The sequence below is a fragment of the Danio rerio genome, chromosome 23 (genome assembly GCF_052040795.2).
Source record: "Danio rerio strain M-AB ecotype USA chromosome 23, GRCz13ab, whole genome shotgun sequence".
Classification (NCBI taxonomy): domain Eukaryota; kingdom Metazoa; phylum Chordata; class Actinopteri; order Cypriniformes; family Danionidae; genus Danio; species Danio rerio.
The window spans coordinates 24374278-24396203 of NC_141043.1; the positions used below are offsets into that span (position 1 = coordinate 24374278).

The 21926-nt window shown below is 36.7% G+C and overlaps 1 protein-coding gene across 50 annotated transcripts in view; it reads left to right on the plus strand.

Annotated features, from left to right (window-relative positions):
* The window catches only part of ubr4 (ubiquitin protein ligase E3 component n-recognin 4), a 95962-nt gene that overhangs the window by 15270 nt on the left and 58766 nt on the right, over positions 1-21926 (plus strand). For 12 of the 50 annotated variants that reach the window (XM_087306816.1, XM_087306822.1, XM_087306820.1 and 9 more), the window contains exons 12-34: positions 827-926; positions 996-1151; positions 3823-3940; positions 5626-5751; positions 5861-5902; positions 6078-6265; positions 8557-8713; positions 8801-8886; positions 8975-9144; positions 11308-11587; positions 11677-11815; positions 12203-12282; positions 13995-14123; positions 14209-14391; positions 14486-14608; positions 17725-17954; positions 18272-18390; positions 18485-18582; positions 18665-18822; positions 18903-19109; positions 19832-19933; positions 20968-21068; positions 21156-21543. In XM_087306816.1, coding sequence (XP_087162942.1) covers positions 827-926; positions 996-1151; positions 3823-3940; positions 5626-5751; positions 5861-5902; positions 6078-6265; positions 8557-8713; positions 8801-8886; positions 8975-9144; positions 11308-11587; positions 11677-11815; positions 12203-12282; positions 13995-14123; positions 14209-14391; positions 14486-14608; positions 17725-17954; positions 18272-18390; positions 18485-18582; positions 18665-18822; positions 18903-19109; positions 19832-19933; positions 20968-21068; positions 21156-21543 — 3480 coding nt within the window. The remainder of the gene's footprint in view (positions 1-826; positions 927-995; positions 1152-3822; positions 3941-5625; positions 5752-5860; positions 5903-6077; positions 6266-8556; positions 8714-8800; positions 8887-8974; positions 9145-11307; positions 11588-11676; positions 11816-12202; positions 12283-13994; positions 14124-14208; positions 14392-14485; positions 14609-17724; positions 17955-18271; positions 18391-18484; positions 18583-18664; positions 18823-18902; positions 19110-19831; positions 19934-20967; positions 21069-21155; positions 21544-21926) is intronic. The other 38 variants (XM_087306842.1, XM_087306851.1, XM_087306850.1 and 35 more) reach the window with 9 other exon arrangements.

The window sequence follows — 21926 nt, forward strand, 5'->3', positions numbered from 1 at the left end:
AGATTATTGACCTCATTATATCGCCTGTATTTTGGTCTCACCACATGATTTTGCAAACAAATGTTTGTTGTTTTTTGTTGTTAGGCTTTGACTGATTATGATAGTATAAAAAAATTAGGATAATTTTATTCAGACAAATTTAACATTTAGGCCCATAACAGGTTTGACTTTGGATGCAAACATTAAAATAAAATAAAACTAGTAATACATGAAGTAATAATGAAATACACTAGTAATAATAAAAAAAATTCAAAATTTTATATTCAAATAATTTTAATATAATAATAAATAACATGTTCATGTATAGTGCTCAGTATAATTGAGTACCTCCCATTTTAAAAATGAATATTTTTATACATTTCTCAGTGAATATAAGTGTATTTTGATGCATTTAAACAAAACAGATTTATTAAACATATATTCATTAAAAAATATTTTAGTCACCAAACTTATTTAGAAATTGAAAAATAATACAATTCAATTCATGCAAAATGTTGCAAATTAAAACCTACAAAATTTCTATTAAATTTTATTATTTTGTTTTTTATTTGTATTTAATATTCGTCTATAACATGTAAATTTGGGTGTGCTAGTTTTTGGACCATTATTGCAAGTTATTTTGTTAGATAAGCTCCAGATTTGGCTTCAGTACTGACTAATCTAATGTATATGCACAAATATAATATTGTATAGCTTCCTATTAAAAATATAAATTTAAAAAATAGATAGGTGAGGGGTGTACTTGTATATGCTAAGCACTGTATGTATATGTGTGTTTGTTACAAACAATACATGCCAGTATGTGACAGGTTTTTTCCACTATCAGGCACCAAGGTTTTGGGGTTCTGTCAGTCATTTTGGCTAATCACTCAATCAAGCTGCTCACATCACTGTTCCAGGACTTACAAGTGGAGGCTCTTCACAGAGTAAGACAGCACAGCTGCCTTTTTAAAATACCACATAAAGTTTATACAGTATATTATATATGAGTAAAGCTGTGTTGTGTTATTCAGGGCTGGGCCAGTGACGGACCTCCAGCAGAACTCAACATCATGGCCCAGAGCACCTCCATCCAAAGAGTGCAAAGACTCATCGACTCAGTTCCTCTTACCAACCTGCTCTTCACACTGCTCTCCACCTCCTACAAAAAGGTACATGACCGCCACACCCAGGCCCTGTTCACACCTCCCATTAAGATGTGTTTTAAGCTGTCGGATCACAAGTAGACAAGGCAGACACGTTTCCATTCGCATCTGAAATTGAGGCATCTCTTCTGTCCACTTTTGGGCAGTTTCAGCTGCTTTTATGATATTTTTTTTTATCTAATATTGTGAAGTAAGCTCTTGCAATTTACACTCTTTAGAGTCAAAAAAGTCTTATAAATGCCCCAATGTATTTTTGGTCGACAAGTTTAGAAAGTTTTTGCAATTGAACTCTTGAATGCAATTATAAAAATTTTCTTTTTTTCCCTCAGGCAAGTGTGTGGGTTCAGTAATTTATTTTCTTTTGCAAAGAATGTGATTTATTTATTTTTTTTGCTTTTAAAGTGAAATCATAGATATATACACTAGATGTCGCCTGGCCTATTGTTGTCTATTGGACGGAATGCGTCAATAGCGCCGCCATCTTGCTACAGGGTAGCGCTCCTTTGAAATGAATGCGGGACCAATGTACAGTAGAGGACTGTGGCCATCCAAAGCCAGAGATATACACATATACACGTATATTTATGATCGGGAGTTTTCCTGGATGGTAGTATGTAATTTTTTTTTTCTAATTACGAAAATTATAATTTTACATCACTTTTCTACATTGATGGATCAGTGACCGCATGGGCATTCCTGACAAAAAGCTTGTGTTTGTGTGTACAGAAATGTACTTTTCACCCTCCCTGTTAAATTTGATCTAATCATGTCCTGAAACACAGCTCCTCTCCTGCTTTCACTTCTCATACTGACGGAGGGAGCGATTCGTTTGTGAATGAATCTCCCGAACGACTCTTTCACTAACGTTAGCCGACAATAATACAAGTTTCTGGCAGCGCAGCATCTCATTGTCATATTTCTTTTGCATTGTTTGCTGATTTTATTCAACAAAACTAGCATAAGCAGAGTGTTTAGTGCGAGTTGGAGCTTCTTTGTCTTATGGTGAATGCAGTAAGTGACTGTTATCATCAATAACGTTACCTGATTAGCACAAAAGTTCAGAACATACAAAAACAGAAAAAAACTTAATATTACCTATGAAATGTTCTGCCTTTGTGCTTTAATTTCTTTGTTTGCTCGTTTCTACACCCGTAGACAGCGATAAAGTCCCGCATTTGACTAGTGCGGTTGAATGACATTTGTCCTGGGAGCACTGTACCAATGTGGCGGTGCTATTGACGCATGCTCAGGGTCCCTATGTGATATCTAGTGTATATATCTATGAAGTGAAATAACTGAACAAACACAGATCATTTTAGACCAAAAAGACCAAAACTTCAAATGGCACTTAGAGGTTTTAGCATAAATTTTACTTTATCAAGTAATGTTATTACATTTGTTTAAATTGTTTTATTTCCTTCTCAATATCCCCTAAAACGGGTGCCCACACTTTTTCTGCAAGCCACTTATAAAATGACCTAATCAAAATTATTGACCTAATATAAAAATACAAAACATATATTCATTTATAAACACATTAAGAATTCTGTATTTGTTCTATATAAATATATATATATATATATATATATATATATATATATATATATATATATATATATATATATACCTTGAATAACTGTATGAACCCATATTGTGCAATAGCTTACAACTCTGTACATATTTTTGTCATTACCTTACTCTGATGCACTGAATGGAATCAGCCAGGGAAGAGTACTAAATCCACTATGGTGGAACGATATTTATACTTAATCGCGACACTTCACTAAGTGCTGCAAAACTATAGCCACTAAAGTTTTGCAACATTTAGCAAAGTTGGAACGGTTTTACGCGCATTCGTGGTTACCCCTCTGTCAGATGTCAGACTGGCTGCCCTTTAAGTCAATCAAGCAACACATTTCAGTGAGGATGGATGATAGGCTGATGTCTATTTTTTAACGCCATGTGATCTACCCATGCCTTCTTTTTCGATCGATTGATAGATGGGATTGATTGATAGATTGCGATTGACGTATTGAGCACCCCTGCCCTAAGAGTTCTTAATAAAGCATTTATACACTTTGAACACTTATATACAAAGTTGTCTATATTTTAACTTGTCTACCAAGCATTTCAGAACATCAAAAGTAATTTTAACTAATAGAAAATCATTAATTTTATTATTAATTATTAGTTTTCATCATGTGAAAAGACCAATCTTGCTTGATTAAAAGCATTTTAATGGTTGTATATATTCAACGAAACATTCCAATTCATGCATTTCAACAAAGAAATCCATCAATTCATGGACTTTGATGAGAGCAGCTCCCTGAAGAGAATGCTCAAGAACACTATATTTTAATCATCTAATTTGTAGTTCCATTTGTTTTTGTAATAATAACTGCTGGAAATTCTCCCCACATTTACATGAAATTTACAGATTTCATAAAGCCAGTGAATAGATTAAATAATACGGGAATCTTTCATTTCACAATAGAATCAGGACTTATTAGCGAGCATTTTACATTTGTTTGCCTTCAAACCAAACTAAATTATTATAGACTGGAAAGATGAAAAGTATATCTCAATAGCAGGTGTGAACAGGGCCTCGGTGATGGCTGCTATGAGGAAGTAGTGTGTTGTGTTTGACGATTGTGGAATCTGGTTGTGCTTGATTTAGGCCTGTGTGCTGCAGCGGCAGAGGAAAGGGTCAGTCAGCAGTGACGCAAGTGCCTCCACTGACTCCAACACTTACTATGAAGACGACTTCAGCAGCACAGAAGAGGACAGCAGTCAAGGTAGAGGACGCTGCACATTGCATGTTGTTAAAGCTTGTAAATAAAGGCCACAGTGAGGTCAGACATTGAAGTTAGACATTTTTTTTAAACTAAGAAAGAACCTGACATTCAGTTCATTTGCAGTGTAGTTGCTTTTGCTAATTTCATCTTGAGGGATATGTCTAGCTAGGTGACTTTCACAAAAGCTGTCAAAATGATAAGTCAGAATAAAAAAAATAGTTTGCAAAACTTTTTTTTTTCATCTTTTGAAATCTTTGAAAGAAATATAAAATCTTTTTGAAATTGATTGATTATTTTTACTCCTAAAACACCTTTATATTATCCAGTTTCCACTGAGTGGTACGGTACAGGTTGGTACCGGTCACCTTTATCAGGCTTGCGTTTCCACTGCCAAAAGGTTAGCAATGGCGTGGTGTACAACAAAGTTTCAGTCAACGTCATTCTCGCTCAAGAAAATGTCAAAGTAAAGCTGTACTGGTCGCTCACATATCACATGAGAAGCACTTCTCACAAAACAGATGCTTCATACACATAAATACTTGTGTATAATTGTTCATTACCACCCTTTCTATGAATAAAATTTGATTATTACTGCAGATCGACGAAGTGCGAAATAGCCTACTGTAACATTTGCGATTATATAAAATAAGTAAATAAATGCAACATGTATGAACACATACAGACCCTTACAGTCTCTGATATGTTACCAATTACAGAAAAACTACACACAGCATACATTTAATCTTTATTTAGGTTCAAAAACAACACGCAACATATAGCCCACAGTCAGAGAAAACCTCTAATCTGTATCTTTATTCTTCACCAGCACATGTAACCTCTGTTAGAAAGTAATTCCATTATTATGAGTTCATAATGGTCCAAAGGGGGATGATAATAGTTAATCATGGCAGTTTGTTCATCTTTAGGTCGCTGAAAGAATCTCTCCTCTTGTTTTTTTGCGCTTCTCCTTTGTTTTTTCACATTTGTCCGTTTCTGAAAGGATCGGATATCAGAAGCACTTCAATAATCATGTGCACATTATTATTATCAGCTCAAGAAATTCATTATTTTCGATTTTAGATTGCCTTGTAAATAACTACAGGGCACAGGGTAGATTCTGTTTTTTTTGGCTTTGTGACTGTTCATCAAGACGTCAACAAGGTTTGATTATGCTCTGGTCGAATATTGCTCGTTATTATATGTATATATTAATACAGTGTAATGTCTCGGCCCTTCTTTTGTTTTCATTCTTTTGGCTTGTCCGGTAGTACGATATGTTTCGCTTTTTGGTACCTTTTGACTGGAAATGTCCATAAAAGCATCCTAAACCTTACCATACTGACCACTCAGTGGAAAAGGGCCATAAATATACTTTCCATTTGATTCGACAAAGTAAAATCATTCTCCCTAAATAAATGTATTTAAAATTTTGAATCTGTTATTAAATTTAATAGAATAAGTATACCATATCCTTTTCACATAACATTTTTATTTAATTTTATTTAAATAAATTTTTTGTTTGGCAAAATATAACTTTAATATTCCGCTTGATTTTGCATTAAGATGTTTATTTATTTACTTTTACTTTCAAAGAAACCTTTTTTTTTTGCCACTACGATAAATATGACCTGTCCTTTTTTGTCTTTAGTGTTTAATGTCATTAGTATGAGTTATCTTTTATGCAGCTGAGTACAGGGTTTGCTTGTGGTTTACTGAGCTAGTGTCAGGGCTGAGGAGTCTCAGGGACTTTTTCAGGAGCTTCCTGAGCACTGCACGCTTTAGTAGAAGGACAGCGGTCAGGCCAGAGTCAGGTCAGTTTACTTCCTGCTCCTGAACACTGTGGCACGAGAAGCATGCTCTTGCTTACTGTGCCAATCTGGCGGCCGTGGGCACAGCTAGTGACAGTGTTCGTTATTTCAGCAGAGAGAAGACAGGAGAGGACAAAAGCAGCTTGTTTCTCAGGTCAGCAGATCTCTGTTTTAGGTCAGACTCACTCGTAGTGTCTTCTGTTTATTGTGCCATAAACATCTTAAGTAGAGTTATTTACCTGGCTAAATGGAAGCAGCATTTGTGTTTGCTTAGAGTACAAAGATGTCATTGATTGTGGTGCTGAACGTGGCTGTTGGCGTGTTTACAGACGATGATAGTGAGCCCATTCTGGGGCTGTGGTTTGAAGAGACTATTTCTCCCAGTAAAGAGAAGGTGGCACCTCCACCGCCGCCGCCTCCACCACCTCTTGAAACCTCACCCAGACTCAAGAGCCCAAGTAAGCTGAACACGGTGGAGAATGGAAACATATTGGCAAGTCGCAAGGACCCGGAGTTGGTAAGTGCATGTGGTTTGATGGAAGTGAAATGTTGTTTTATGTAGTGCCTAAAATGCATTTTTTTTTAAATGGCAAGCTGATAAACAATTTAGGTAATCAAACCCAGTCCAGGGAAGTTCTCATTCTAATGGCTGTTTTGATATGATAAGGTCACACGGTGGCACAGTAGGTAGTGCTGTAGCCTCACAGCAAGGTCGCTGGTTCAAGCCTCGGCTGGGTCAGTTGGCGTTTCTTTGTGGAGTTTGCATGTTCTCCCCGCATTCACGTGGGTTTCCCCCACAGTCCAAAGATATGTGGTACAAGTTAATTAAGTAGGCTAAATTTACTGTAGTGTATGCGTCTGAATGAATGTGTGTGGATGTTTCCCAGAGATGGGTTGCAGCTGGAAGGGACATGTGCTGGATAAATTGGCGGTTCATTCCGCTGTGGCGACCCCAGATTAATAAAGTGACTAAGACAAAAAGAAAATGACTGAATGAATGAATGATATGATGATTCATTACATCTTGAATGAATGATATAATGATACTCTTAAAATGTATCCATTTCAAAAACAAAATTTTAGGTCTTTTAAAGCCTTAAATTCATTCATTCATTCATTCATTCATTTTCTTGTCGGCTTAGTCCCTTTATTAATCCGGGGTCGCCACAGCGGAATAAACGGGCAACTTATCCAGCAGGTTTTTTTGCAGCGAATGCTCTTCCAGCCGCAACCCATCTCTGGGAAACATCCACACACACATTCACACAGACACTCACACACACACTCATACACTGCGGACAATTTAGCCTACCCAATTCACCTGTACCGCATGTCTTTGGACTGTGGGGGAAACCGGAGCACCCGGAGGAAACCCACGCGAAGGCAGGGAGAACATGCAAACTGCACACAGAAACACCAACTGAGCCAAGGTTCGAACCAGCGACCTTCTTGCTGTGAGGCGACAGCACTACCTACTGCGCCACTGCCTCGCCAGCCTTAAATTCAATTAAATATTTTCCTGTAGGTCTTAAATTATTATAAAAGGGTTTTAATTTCGCTATGCTCTATATAAAGTACCCAATCGGGTCAACAATAATTCAAATCAATAAATCTTTAAAAAAAACTGTTTATGATTCCATTTACCTGCGTGGTTTAATTATCTTCCTTACAATAGCATTTGTTTAAATGTTCTCCTTGGGATATGGTCAGGACACTGAAAGGAACAGACTGTTGTGGATACATTTAGTTCATTATAGTTTTAAAACCTGTCAGTTATGTTGAAAAAAAAATTGTATACAACCAGGGATTGCTTGTTTTTACATTTAAAATATGCGGCTGAGAAATAACTCGTTAATTTTTTGGATGAGGCGAATAAAAAATCTTTTCCACTGGCCCAAACTTAGCGTTTAGCTATTATAAGTCAGACATGACATTTCATAATGGTCTTAATTTCTTTACATTTAAAGTCTTACATTTGACTTTGTGAATCCTGCAGAACCTTGTAATGCTGTTTTATTATCTTACTTTATTTTCCCCCTTAAATGTAAGTAATTTTCCTAGATAATTGTCAAAAAAACAAAAGTCTTTAGTTAAATGTTTCAGCCATGCGTTTGGTTATATGATCAACTCAAATTTTGAAAATGTATTCCTGTGGTTTAATGCTGAATTTTCATGATTTCTAAAGATTTTCTAGATTTTTTTTATTTGAGAAAATTGCTGTTTTTATTAGATTTATGATCAAATAAATGCAGCCTTGGTGATCAAAAACATTAGAAAAATGTTGCAGATCCCAAATGTCAGTAAAATAAATTAATAATAAAATAACAATAATGATTCTAATAAACTTTATTTTTACTGTTGTCATTGTAAAGAATATTTAGCATTACTTTGTTTACTTTGTATAATAGCATTTATTAGGGCTGGGTGATTTGGCCTAAAATCAAAATTTCGATTAATTGAACATTTTACCTTGATTAAGATTAATAAACCATTATTTATTTATTCATTTTATTTATAAAAATATGACGTTTCAAGGCATCTCTGGTGCAGCTTCCAATCATTATCAATGTAGTGCAAATGTGCAACGCGTGAAGGCTTCGTCAGACCTTACCCGTGTGTGTGACACAGAAGTATAAATCAGATGTAAAAGAGCGGGGTCACATGACTCCACAGATGTTAGGGAAGGTAATTGAAAAAAAATCAATGGATTATATTTTCAGAATGTCGATTTCGATTTCTTTACGATTAATTTATTAATAATTAAATGGTATTTACATTGATGACTCGAATGCATGTTTCTTGTTTCAGTTTTTGAGTTTGGCCTCAAGCATATTGAACTTCATTACCACTTCCATGCTAAAGTCCAGAAATAACTTCATTCGCAACTACCTGAGCGTGTCACTCACAGAGCAGCACATGGCAACCCTCGCCAGTATCATCAAAGATGTCGACAAGGATGTCAAAGGTTTTCCGTCATTTTGATCTAAATCTTAAACTTAGGCTTACATTTAGGCTTTTACCAACGTTTCTTTACCCCTCCCCCCACCCCCAGGTTCCTCTGATGACGAATTTGCCTCAGCCCTCTATCACTTTAATCACTCTCTGGTTACATCAGACCTGCCCTCTCCATCCCTGCAGGTAAAGTTGAGATATTCTTTAAAACGTATTCAAAATTTGTGACAGACATATTATGTCTGATGACTTGTTTTCTCCAACATTTCTTTAGAACACTCTTCTGCAGCAGTTAGGTGTTGCCCCGTTCTCAGAGGGTCCTTGGCCCATGTACATCCACCCTCAGTCTCTCTCAGTGCTCTCCAGGTTGCTGCTGATTTGGCAACATAAAGCCAGTCAGCAGGGGGAGCCTGATGTACCCGAGTGCATGAAGGTCTGGGAGAGGTGAGACATTGCTCAACCTTAAAGAGTGACTTCTTTTTGCTAAAATGCTGCTTTGTTTACTAGTTTGAGTTGTATTTGAAATGTGTTAACCAGCCAGAGCAAACTTTTTATGATCAAAGTTCATTAAAGAGTTCGTTCACCAAAAAAATCCTTATTTATTCACACTCAAGTTGTTCATGAATTTTCTTTTTCTGTTGATCAAAACAAAAACAGGCTATTCTGAAGATTGACGGGGAAAAAAGTTGACATTAGGGGTGCAATGGTTCAATATACTCACGGTTCGGTATGCAACACTGTTTTAGGGTCACGGTTTCGATACTGTACAGTTTGTGATATGCTTTGGAAAAAAAATGCCTACAGAACATTTAAAGAACAATAAACATATTTATTGATTAACAAACACCTGACAATGCTGGAGCTTCACATATATGACTAGATTTGTGTGTTTTCACAATAAAGTAGGGCATTTTGAAAATTGTATGTTCAAATAAATTGCTTAAGAAATAAAGTGAAAAAGCTTAAATTTCCCCTTTTTCTATTTTACATCTTGATTCAACAGTCTTAACCAATTATGCAGATAATAATTTTGTCCACACATCTTAATAATTTTTAAAGTATTGATTTCTTCTGTTTACATTATGCTGCAACAACGCATTTTTATTTAGGATTTCTATATGACTTAATTATGATTCCAGACTGCTACGTTTCGCTTATCAGCACCGTGGTAGTGAATGAAACTTAAGCAAAGAGAAAGCGTTTGGCTTCTGAGTCTGGACACGGACCTCAATCTGGCTGTTAGTTTTCATTTTTGGTAGACTTTCCCTTTAACTTAATTTTGTCCTGTTTCTGTTCTAAACTACATTTTAGTAGCATACTGTAGGTTACAAGGTCATATTCATAATCTTCTTAAGGATTTGATATTTGTTGAAGTTGAGTTTTATAAAATGCATCTTTATGAAACATCTTCCATGTACTGTTATAGTCAATGGAGATGGTATGCCAATAAACAAATACTACTTCTGCTACTACTTGAAGTAGAGGTACATGACATTGTCAAGTTAAAGGGCTAGATAGTTCACCCAAAAATTACTTGAAATATGAATTTCCTTATTTACGCACTCAAGTAGTTCTAATCTTTATGAATTTTTTTCTTCTATTAAACGCATAGATCTTCTGAAGAATATTAGAAAAAGCAGCAATTGACACTAATAGTAGTTATTCGCCTCATTTTTAAAATTGAATTATGAGGTTTAAATACTGAATTTTAGTGGTGATTTAAGCACTATTTTTTTAGCTGTATTAGCTTGTCTGTTGGTCGTCATAACACACTTTTTGAGGTACCAAAAACATATATTAAATATTTAGAATAAAGAAATATGAAAAAAATTGCTATTTTTAAAAACAAATTTATTACACCATTAGAAAAAAAAGGAGTTAAAGTAAAGTTTTAAATGTAAAAACTGTAGCATATTGCCATTTATTGGGCAAATAAAAAAACTGACCAGCATATTTAACTGTCCTCAGTCAGAATTTGGCAATTTGAATAATAAAGCATTAAAACAATAATATTAGTAATGTAGAGCTTGACAATTTTTCTAGTCTCTTTTGCTAAAAAAGTACATTTTGAAAGTTTATGGATAACAAAAATAGCCTACTTACTATTAAAATGAACTCTATTATGAGCTGCTTTTGGTACTTCAAACCTGTTTATTGGTATTTTTTACCTTCAAGAATAAGGTCTAAGATTCAGAATAAAAGTTTGGCTACTTGTATTGAAGGATGACTTCACTTTGGTCATATTGTTTGTTTTCTTGCACAGCTGGATATTGGACTCATGAAAAGGAATTGTTTGCATTCATTGGAAGGTTTCTTTGATGGCTTGTTTTCACAATTTATGATGACATAAGAGTCAAAATAAGACAGATGAGCTCATGAGATCAAATTCTGGACCCTTTGTCAGTCTTGCGAATAATAAATGTCTGGAAGTCAGCCGCTAGGATTTCCCAGTATATCTTCCTCTGTATTCAATAGAAGAAAGAATGTTAGGGTTAACCTAACCTAAAAGACTGAAACTCAAACGTGTTTGAAACGAGTAACCCCAACCCTACCCTGAGATGTCTTTAATTGCAAGTCACATTCACAACCTAAATCTGCTTTCCTTAGGTTTGTGGGTACTCTGAAACAGCATACCCTACAGGGAGCCGTGCCTGCGGATGAGGATCTCAATGTTGAGCACCTCCAGCTGCTTCTGCTCATCTTCCACAACTTCTCAGAAAAGGGCCGCCGCACAGTTCTGACCCTCTGCATGCAGGCAATTGCTGAAATCTCATCCAATGCCGACTCCCAACTTCAGGCGGTGCCCCTCAACCTAGCCCGCATCTTACTTGTGTTTGACTACCTGCTGCACCAGTACTCAAAAGCTCCCGTCTACTTGTTTGAGCAGGTACGAATGCTAATGTTGCTGTATTTTAACTGGAATCAAGCCACTGTATTGTGACATGCTGTTTGTAATGATTTTGTTCACACACTCAGGTCCAATACAATCTTCTGACACCCCTGGCATCCAGCGCTAGTGCCGGACAGGATGGGGGAAAGAGAGGTGCCGTTCCTCTTTATTATGGTTTTAAAGAGGTGGAGGAGAACTGGGCCAAGCACTGCTCGGCAGGTAGGAGTAAGTCAGACCTTTTCTATTTTGTCTATATTTTACCCTAAAATTAAGAATAAATATTACCTCCTACCTTTAAAGTTTGTTTCTTTACAAAAGCAGACAAAGTGTTCTGGTTGCTGGCACCCATTGACTTTTATAGTATGAAAAAAATGATGATGTGGAAGTCAATGGGTGCTAGTGATAATCATTTTTCAAAATGTCTTTTGAAAAATGAGAAGAAAGAAGCCGAAGAAAGAAAATGAGAACTGAAGAAAGAAACTCAAACTTTGAACAAGGGAAGGGTGGGAAAATGATGGGAAACATTTTTGGGAAAACTGTCGATTTGTACTTCTACAACATAGGTGCTAACCTAGTGCAAAAACAGTTTTGATTGTTATTGCTCTCATTTAGATTCCACAGTGCAGCCGAAATTTTACTGCGTTCTGTCGCCTGAAGCCTCAGAGGATGACAGGAGTCGACTTGATGGCAAGGTGAGGCCAGACATCAAGTCTACACAAGCGTTACAGTCATGGGAGTGTCTGACACTTAATTAAAGAAAATTGCTTTGATCTTTACAAAACTGTTTGTCGGAAAGTTGGCATGAAATTTCTAGTATATTTGCTTGGAGTGCCCTAATATATTTTGACATTATAAAGTATTATTATATAATAGAAATAATAATTATAATAAAATATGCTTTTTCTATAAATCTTTCTTTTGACAACTTTGAATATTTGTACAAAAGCAAGTAAATGGGTTTTATTTATTTCTTCTTTTTTTATGGTGAAAGGTTATAGTACTGAAATATGCACTTTTCCTTTATCAGTTGATTGTAAATAATGTTACAAATTAAATAAAAAATCCTTAATCAAAAAGAAGTTCAACTAAAATGTTACATGATTACAGCGATTATAAACGATCCCTGGTGCCCACCGTTGATTTATTTATTTTTTTTATAAATATTTCCCAAATGATGTTTAACAGAGCAAGGAGATTTTCACAGTATGTCTGATAATATTTTTTCTTCTGGAGAAAGTCTTATTTGTTTTATTTCGGCTAGAATAAAAGCAGTTTTTAATTTTTTAAAAGCCAATTTAAGGTCAAAATTATTAGCCCCTTTAAGCTATATATTTTTTCAATATCTACAGAACAAACCATCGATATACAATAACATGCCTAATAACCCTAACCTGCCTAGTTAACCTAATTAACCTAGTTAAGCCTTTAAATGTCCCTTTAAGCTGTATAGAAGTGTCTGGAAAAATATATAATAAAATATTATTTACTGTCATCATGACAAAGATGAAATAAATTTATTATTAGAAATGAGTTATTAAAATATGTTAAAATGTTGTTTAGAAATGTGTTAAATAAATCTGCTCTGTTAAAAAGAAACTGGGGGGAAAAAATAAATAAACGGGGGCTAATAATTTAGGGGGGCTAATAATTTTAACTTCAAATGTACCTCCCTACTAACAACACAGGAGAAAACGAAAATAATAAACAGAAGGCCTTAAACCTCCTTATCATGCTTCAAGCCAGACAGGGAGACAGAAAACCATGTTTTTCTTCTGGTTAGAATGTACTTCACATCGGCATCTCACAACACGCCAACAAGAGACGTCAGCAACAATCACTTGTTTTCATCGTTCAAGTAACAACATCTCCACTAAGAATAACGAGTGGGGAATCGAGAGAGAGTGGGGAGCCGCTGAATCCATGTTCTCTGGGGTTTTGAATTTAGCATATGTTTTACGCAGCGGATGCCCTTCCAGCTGCAACCCATCACTGGGAAGCATCCATACACACTCTTTCACACTCGTACTCTACAGACAATTTAGCTTACCCAATTCACCTGTAGCGCATGTCTTTGAACTTGTGGGGGAAACCGCACACGAGCACGGGCAGAACATGGAAACTCCACACAGAAATACGTACTAATCCAGGCCAGGCTTAAACCAGCGATCTTCTTGCTGCGAGGCGATCGTGCTACCCACTATGCCACCATGATGCCTAAACATTTTATTATGAAACTTTTTAATTCAGTTTCATGTACAGTTTTAAATATGTATCAGGAATCCTCATTTATAACCAGCTTTTTGATCATATAAGTTTTAAGACCTGCTTTATATACTCAAATGTTCCACCTGAAGTCCTCATGAAATAGTAAGTTAATATGCGTGTTATTTGTCAACTCTTACAGGTCTTTCAAGTGCTGTTCAATGGTGCAGTGAAGTATGATGACATGTACTCGTCTCTGATCTCCCTCCTGGCGGCAGGCTCCCGCTTTGACACAGCAAGACGACAGGAGAACAAGCCCATCACCCCAGTAGTGCGTTAACTCTTTCAATATTCTGCAATCTTTTGTTTACACTGGCTGACTTTGCACTCAACATCACTGTCAATCTCTGTTACAGGAAGCCTGTTCCTTGCAGTACTACTTCCTGGTGCTTTGGAAGATCTTAGGAGTCCTGCCACCTTCAAAGGCCTATATTGAGCAGCTTAAGAGTGGGAACAGCGACCCCAGTGAGAGTGACATTTTACACACCCTTAGGTGGTCATCAAGGTTACGAGTCAGTACCTATGTCAACTGGATTAAGGTTGGTTTTGTAAACTTTTCACTTAAAGAACATGACCGGATGATCCATGTGTCAAGTTTTTTGACTCATTTCTGTTCAACTCATTTTTCTTCAGGAGCACCTAGTGAAGCAGGGAATGAAAGCTGATCTTGCTACATCTTTGATCGAAGTGGCATCGACTAAATGCAGTGCAGTGAAATATGATGTGGAGCTTGCAGAAGAATATATTGCCAGACAGGTACTCACTAAATATCTTTAAAGTCCACATAAATTGGAATTTGCTGAGACTTATATTTTAGTATGTCGATGCAATTTAAACTGACATGGAATATTGAATAGGAGGCGGAGCTTTCTTTTGCACATCATTCCCTTAAAGCAAAAAAAGTGCTTAGAGGGGCGTGGCTAAGAATTTTGCTATACAATTGCTATGGAAGAGATTAGGGCCCAATGTCAATTTTATTTTTGTACCCCTACCCTTTCCCCTTGCCCCTTAGAACCGAGGGTGAAGGGGAAGGGCTTCAAAATTTAGCCCTAAGAATTGGGACAGCACTACAACATCTGCACACGTCGTCATATGTCATCGTGATCTTGCTTCATATGAGATCAGACGATTGCGACTGCTGTAGTTATTCCAGTTGTGCTATTTTGGGTTTTAATCTTCAGGAAATCACTGAAGGCATATATTATGTTATCATAACAATCTAAAGCCTGGTTTATACTTCTGCGTCAAGTGACCGGCGTGACCCACGGCTGTGCATTTATACTTCTGCGCGCTGTCTCTGTTGGTCTGCATTAACACTTTCGAAACGCTAGTTGGCAGTGAGGTGTAAACGTTCCTCTGTGTCGAGTTTCTTCGCTGCTGTTTTGCTTTTCCTGAACAAAAGCAAAACATTCGCGCGGCTCTCTGTCCCGCCCAGACTCGTCATCGCTACCAAGCCGACCAATCACAGAGCTTGTGCTACGCGTCGTTGCAATTGTGTATTTACATTTTTTTTGAGAGGTGCACGTCAGCGACGGCGAAGGGCTATGCGTCAACGCCGTAGCATACGCGTGCGTTTGACACAGAAGTATAAAACAGCCTTAATGTAGCAATAAGATCGTAACTTTACTGTGCATATATACAGTGGCCATATTAATCAATGTAAACACATCAAAAACCACATTAACATTATAGCAGACACTGTAAAAAGCCCATTCGTTTTTTAAAGCATGACGGTAAAATGTGAACGCAGTTATGAATATATTAAAACATATGCTTGTTTGTTGTAAAAATTTGTAATAATGACAAAAAATACTAATTTGTGGATCTCCTTACTTTCGGGTGCAGAGATTTTGTCGTTGTGGCTGGTGTATTCTGGAATTTTTTTTTGCCCCTTGGTTTTGAGTATGGTTCTGAAAAATCTTCATTCTAAGGGGTATTTACCCCTTACCTTTAGCCCTACGCCTTCAAGATAAAGAGAATTGGGACACCCCTACCCCTTCACAGGAATGTGCAAAAGGAGGGGGAAGGGCTAAGGGGTAAAATAGGCATTGAGCCTAGGTTGATGTCAAAGGTAGGACAGCCACTCCAAACGGTCTGACTTTAATTGAAGATTACCAAAACAAACTTCTTTTTTTTCAAGTAGATTAACTTGCACAGATTTATTGTACACTTTAAAGGTTCAGGACACCCTGGAGTAGTTTTTATTTTTATTTTAACAGATTTGTGTGTTGAGCATCAGTTAAGACAACATTAGCACCTGTCATTTTTAATTGTTGGGATACTGGATAATCTTGAGCTTTTGTTAGCTAATTTCATCTTCCGGGTTTAAAATAATCTTTGGGGCGGGATCAAAATCGGCGACGTATCGCAAATCTGCTAGTGAAGTGATGATGCATCAGTTTCTCATTATTATTCATAGCGAAGTTTTCTTATCCTATGAGAAGACCCTGCTTTTTTAATTATTCATGAGAGCATGTGCTTTCCGAAGACGAGACAGACTGCGTCTACACAGCATGGGTCGTATGTGTTTGTTTCCATGATCTATGGGGTTTGTTGCATGCTTTCCCCCGCGATTCTGTCAGGACCGATACAGCAAAGCTGTTGGTTTGCAGCAAGCATATTTATCAGGAGAGCTGTATGAGAATTGGAGAATGGCGGACTCTGTCTTGTAACACTGAAATTTGTTACTATTCAGACACATCACCTATATCTGTGCTGCTGTGTTCGCCTATGTTTAAAATACTCCCAAGTACCGGCATAGCTAATGGTTGAAATTGACAGCGCAAGAGACCTGCTGCACTTCTATCAACTGTATCTGCATTCAGACGCGGGATTAAGCAGGAGAGAAGTCCTCATTTATAGTGTTTATATTATATAAATGATTATCTTTATAATGATATAACAAATTGTGGTTATGTGTACAGTACATGAAATTATGAATAACTTCTGTAGCAGTAGAAAATTATTTACTGTTTATTTCTTTGCTTTTCTCCTTATGGTTGACTGTTGTTCGCTCCCCTCTTTTTCCTCTGCTTTGCTGGCCACACCCACTCCTCCCTCTGCATTTTTAGAAAAATTCAGAGGTAGACTTGAAGTAAAAGAAGGGGGTTTCTTGGCCTTTTTAGAATAACAATGTGAGCTAGTAAAATAAAAGGTAACACTTTACTTGGAGTGTTCAAAAAACTCATGAAACCTTTATGATGTGAATGAGATTTATGCATGTTTAGGACAACTGTTAGTGTTGTTTGCTCAGTTATGTCATTTTAAATGCAAAGATGAAATTATGACTACTTGACATTGCCAAGACAACATAACTTGTCACTAATCTGTCATAAACATGATTGTGTTTAGGCATTATAATTGTGTCCTGAATGTTTTTCTAATCACGTTTTCAGTGGAGCAAGCTGCATTTGTCATTAAAAGTGTTATTACACTGTCAAATGATTTTTACATCATCATTAATATTTAATTACATTTTAATGAAAAATGTAGCTTGTACCACTGTGGTTAATAATAAAAATTAATTTTGATGTTATACAATTCATGACATAGTTATAATGGCTTCATGACATTGTTTATGACTGATATATGACGCGTTTTGTTGTATTGTTTAATGACAAGTTTTCATGGCAGACAATGTCATCTTTGCACCTAAAATGTCATAACTGAGTGAATGACACTTAATGACAGTTACACATTCATGATGCATGATTATAATGTTTTCATGACAGTCCTATGAACACCTCTTCAAGTAAAGTATTACCAAATAAGCATTGTAAATTTCAATTTTACATGGTCTTTAGATTGATTTTTCTGTTTGTTTCCTAATATATTAACTATAACCTAAATGTATTTATCCACTGCTTTTGTAGATTTCATCGTTTTGCTGCGTGGACCCTAACAGCATCCTACCTCTTCACCAAGTACCCTCTCTACAAACCATCTACACGTTGGATGCTGTGATTTCCAAAGTTCAAGTGTCTTTAGATGAGCATTTCTCCAAAATAGCTGCGGACACAGATCCCAATAAATCCTCTGAGATCACCAAAAACCTGCTGCCCGCCACGCTGCAGCTCATCGACGTCTACACGGCCTTTACTAGGTATTGATTCCACCACATTTACTGAGGATTGTTGCACATATTAAGGCATCATTCCCATAATAATGAGAATTCTGCCATCTTTTAATCACCATCATGGTATTTAGTGGAATTATTTTATTATTTATTGGAACAGTAACATACAATTTGATTTGAAGATGAATTCCCACACTTCTTTGTTGCATAATGTTCTCTGATGTTTTTTTTTTATGATTGGAAGATGTAGAATCATTCTGCCTTGATATCTTTGTGTGAAATTTAGGTTGTCAAAAACTCCAAAGAAACTTTCTGACTGGCTTTCTGTTTGTTTGTTTGCTCAGGTCATACCTGCTGATGAGCCTGCCAGAGGAAGGAGAAAACAAGCCCACTGAAGCTAAACTGCAGGGCTATGCTGCCGTGTTGTCCATTGGATCTACGCGCTGCAAAGCCAACTTGCTTGGTAAGAATTTTGAATGACATTTAATAGACATGGTAACTTGCCTAAAGTGATCAGTGCAAAGTACAATTCATGTATGGTGTTTTTACTTTTTCAGGTCAGACCGTGATGCAGAATCTGCCCTCCGCCGTTCAGACACTGTGTGAAACATGGAACAACATTCACACTAATGAATTCCCAAACATCGGTTCATGGGTAAGCAATACATTTCCTTCAGCTCTTAGAGTAAGCATACTGTCTGTGCCTCACTGTACAGTGAATGCTTCTTTATCCACAGCGAAACGCCTTTGCCAACGACACCATCCCATCAGAAAGCTACATCAGCGCAATTCAGGCTGCACACTTGGGCACCCTCAGTAACCAATCGTTGCCCTTGGCCTCTTCTCTCAAGCACATTCTGCTCTCATTGGTTCGCCTCACAGGGGACCTCATTGTGTAAGTATTGAGTGCAGTTGAAGCAGATATATTACATAACGCAATGATAGATCCTGATGGTTATTTGTGTTCGTCTATAGCACAGAGGAGCTAAACAGTCCACAGGTGATCCGCACACTGCTTCCTCTTTTGTTGGAGAGCAGCACAGAGAGTGTGGCTGAGATCTGCAGCACTTCACTGGAGAGGATCCTGGGCCCTGCCGAATCTGATGCCTTTCTGGCTCTCGTCTACGAACGCCTAATTACAGGCTGCTACAACATCATCGCCAATCACTCTGACCCAAACAGGTGATGACTATATGATATTAAAGGAAATTACTACACTTAAAATTAGATCTGCAATCTGACCAGCTACAACAAAAGCAGTGATTCAGTGTTTGTTTAACCAAAAAGCCTCCTGTTGTTCCAAATGTATGGTTAATAACTCAACTATTTTAAAAGGTCTTGTTAAAAGTCCCTTCGCTGAAACTTCTGTTTATTAAAACTCAAAAGATCTAAAAAGGTTCACATATCAATGGATTTAGGAAATTCTGCAATATTTTTATTTAATATTTTGTCCTTGGATCCTGATGATTTCTTTTTTTTTTTTGGATAACGAGTTATGCCATGTGGATAGGCAAAACCCAACCTTTTAAATTACTTCACAGTACCACATTACCAGAAGAAGAAAATCATAACAAGAATGGCAGTGCTATGTTTGTGCTATGTTTATTAGCACTATTACAACAAAACCTGCTAATGCAACAAAACCTGCTAATGCAGAGCCTAGTGCCATACGTAATACAAAACCCATTTTTCCCATTTCCATGTAAACGCAGACATTTGCTAAAACAATGTGTGTGTGGATGGGAACGTTTTGGAAATTGCATAATGAAAAATTCAATTTTTTTTCCATTTGTGCTTAGCTTAAGGCATTGCTAAACCTTTCTGTGATTCAAACTGTATAGGAATGTGGTTATGGTTGGATTATTGTTTAATATTCCTTTAAATATGTTTCTGTTTGCAATTAGTGGTTTGGATGAGTCCATTCTTGAAGAGTGTCTCCAGTATCTAGAGAAACAGCTGGAAAGCAGTCAGGTCCGCAAAGCAATGGAGGAGTTCTTCTCATTCAGGTATATCTTGATCAAATAAATTATCATTAATTTAAAGGAGCCATGAAATAATTAATTGACGTAAAGCCATGTCCACACGTACACAGGTATTTTAGTAAACAAAAATGTTTTTTTTTTTTCTCAGTTTTTAAAATAACAAAGCCCCTTGCCACTTTTAAAAATCTTCACCCTGACTAGTTTTTTAAAATTTGGGTTCCAGAGAGTTGATACTGCGTTTTAGTGTAGAATTTTTTTTTTTTTTTTTTTTTTTTTTTTTTTTTTACAAAATCCATGTTTGTGTTGATAGCAGGGCCGAAGGTTGTGACTGAATTTGGTTGTAGTTTCATGTTTTTCTTCAATAATTCTGCTTGTTAACAGCTGGAGTTCATTATTCTCTGTTCATTTAGCACTTTAACTCTGCTCCAGTGTTATTTTAACTCTTTGTAGGAGTGGGAGAAGTTCTAGACTAAGGATTTAGCTGTGTATTAAATTGTTTATAAAAAGGCTATTTTAAAGTAAAGATGGCATATTATGAAAGTTTAGATGGCATATTATGAAAGCAAAAATCATTAAACTAATAACCTTGATTTATTAACTTAACACGTTATTTTCTAATCCTCCATGATTTATGTACTTACAAGTTATTTTGCCCACTGGCAACTGTAGTTGCCGCTTAAACATTTGACAAATCATACAGAGGACTATAGATCTCTTGAAAGATTAGTTTTATTTGGATGAATCTAGAGACCTTCATGGTTATGTTAATATATATTTGTGAACAAAGAATTTTTTAGTAACATGAAAATAGCCTTTATTTGGGAAGGTTTGCCTCCATTTTGCATAGTGGAATTAGGGGTAGGAAATTGAAGTTTGCATGTGACAGGAAGTAAATCAAAATCAATTTTACTTGGTTGTTTGCTTGCATGTCATTGAAAAATTAAACATGGATAACATGTAGAAAATTACTCATAAAAGAAAAATGGCAGCTATGAACTTTGGCAACTATATTTGCCTGTGGACTTAATTGGGTTAATAAATTCCTCCTTGTCTTGTAGTGGAGAATTGGTTCAGATCATGATGGCCACTGCCAACGAGAATCTCTCTGCAAAATTCTGCAATCGGGTTCTGAAATTCTTCACTAAACTCTTCCAGCTCAGTAAGTAGCCATGCAATACCTCTGAAAAGGATGCCATATGACCCCCGCCCCTCCCTCCTACACATCCCACCTGCGTTTCTTTTTCAGCGGAAAAAAGCCCCAATCCCAGCCTTCTGTGCCTGTGCGGTTCATTGGCTCAGCTGGCCTGCGTGGAGCCCTCGAGACTCCAGGCCTGGCTGAGGCGCATGACGGCCTCCCCTCCCAAAGATTCAGACCAGCTTGACACAGTGCAGGAGAACAGGCAGCTCCTGCAGCTCCTTACCTCCTACATCGTGCGGGATAACAGCCAGGTGGGCGAGGGGGTCTGCACGGTGCTGCTCAGCACACTCATACCCATGGCCACAGAGATGCTGGCCAGTGGGGATGGAGCGGGTTTCCCTGAGCTCATGGTCATCATGGCCACTCTAGCCAGTGCTGGACAAGGAGCAGGACATCTACAGCTACACAGAGCTGCTATTGATTGGCTCACAAGATGGTGAGTGACTGGCTTCTGAGGGAGATTAGATGTTGTACATGTTCTCTCTCTCTCTCTGTATATTACTTACATTATACTTTTGTATATGGATTGATATATATTGTTATGCCTGTAGGCAATTATGTTAATAATAGTGTAATTCTATAAATTAATTGTGTATAATGAATTTTAATGTAATGATGTTAGTACTACCCAGAAGAATATTATAACAAATAATAAATGTTTTTAATATAATGTGTTTTTAAATAGTTGTACGACAACTTGGCTTAAAGTTTGGCTTTTGCATTAGAAGTTATGCATTAGAAATAGAAAAAATAATGATATTAATATTAAAGTAATATTATAAATGTTACAAATTTAACGAAAAAATTATACAATATTTT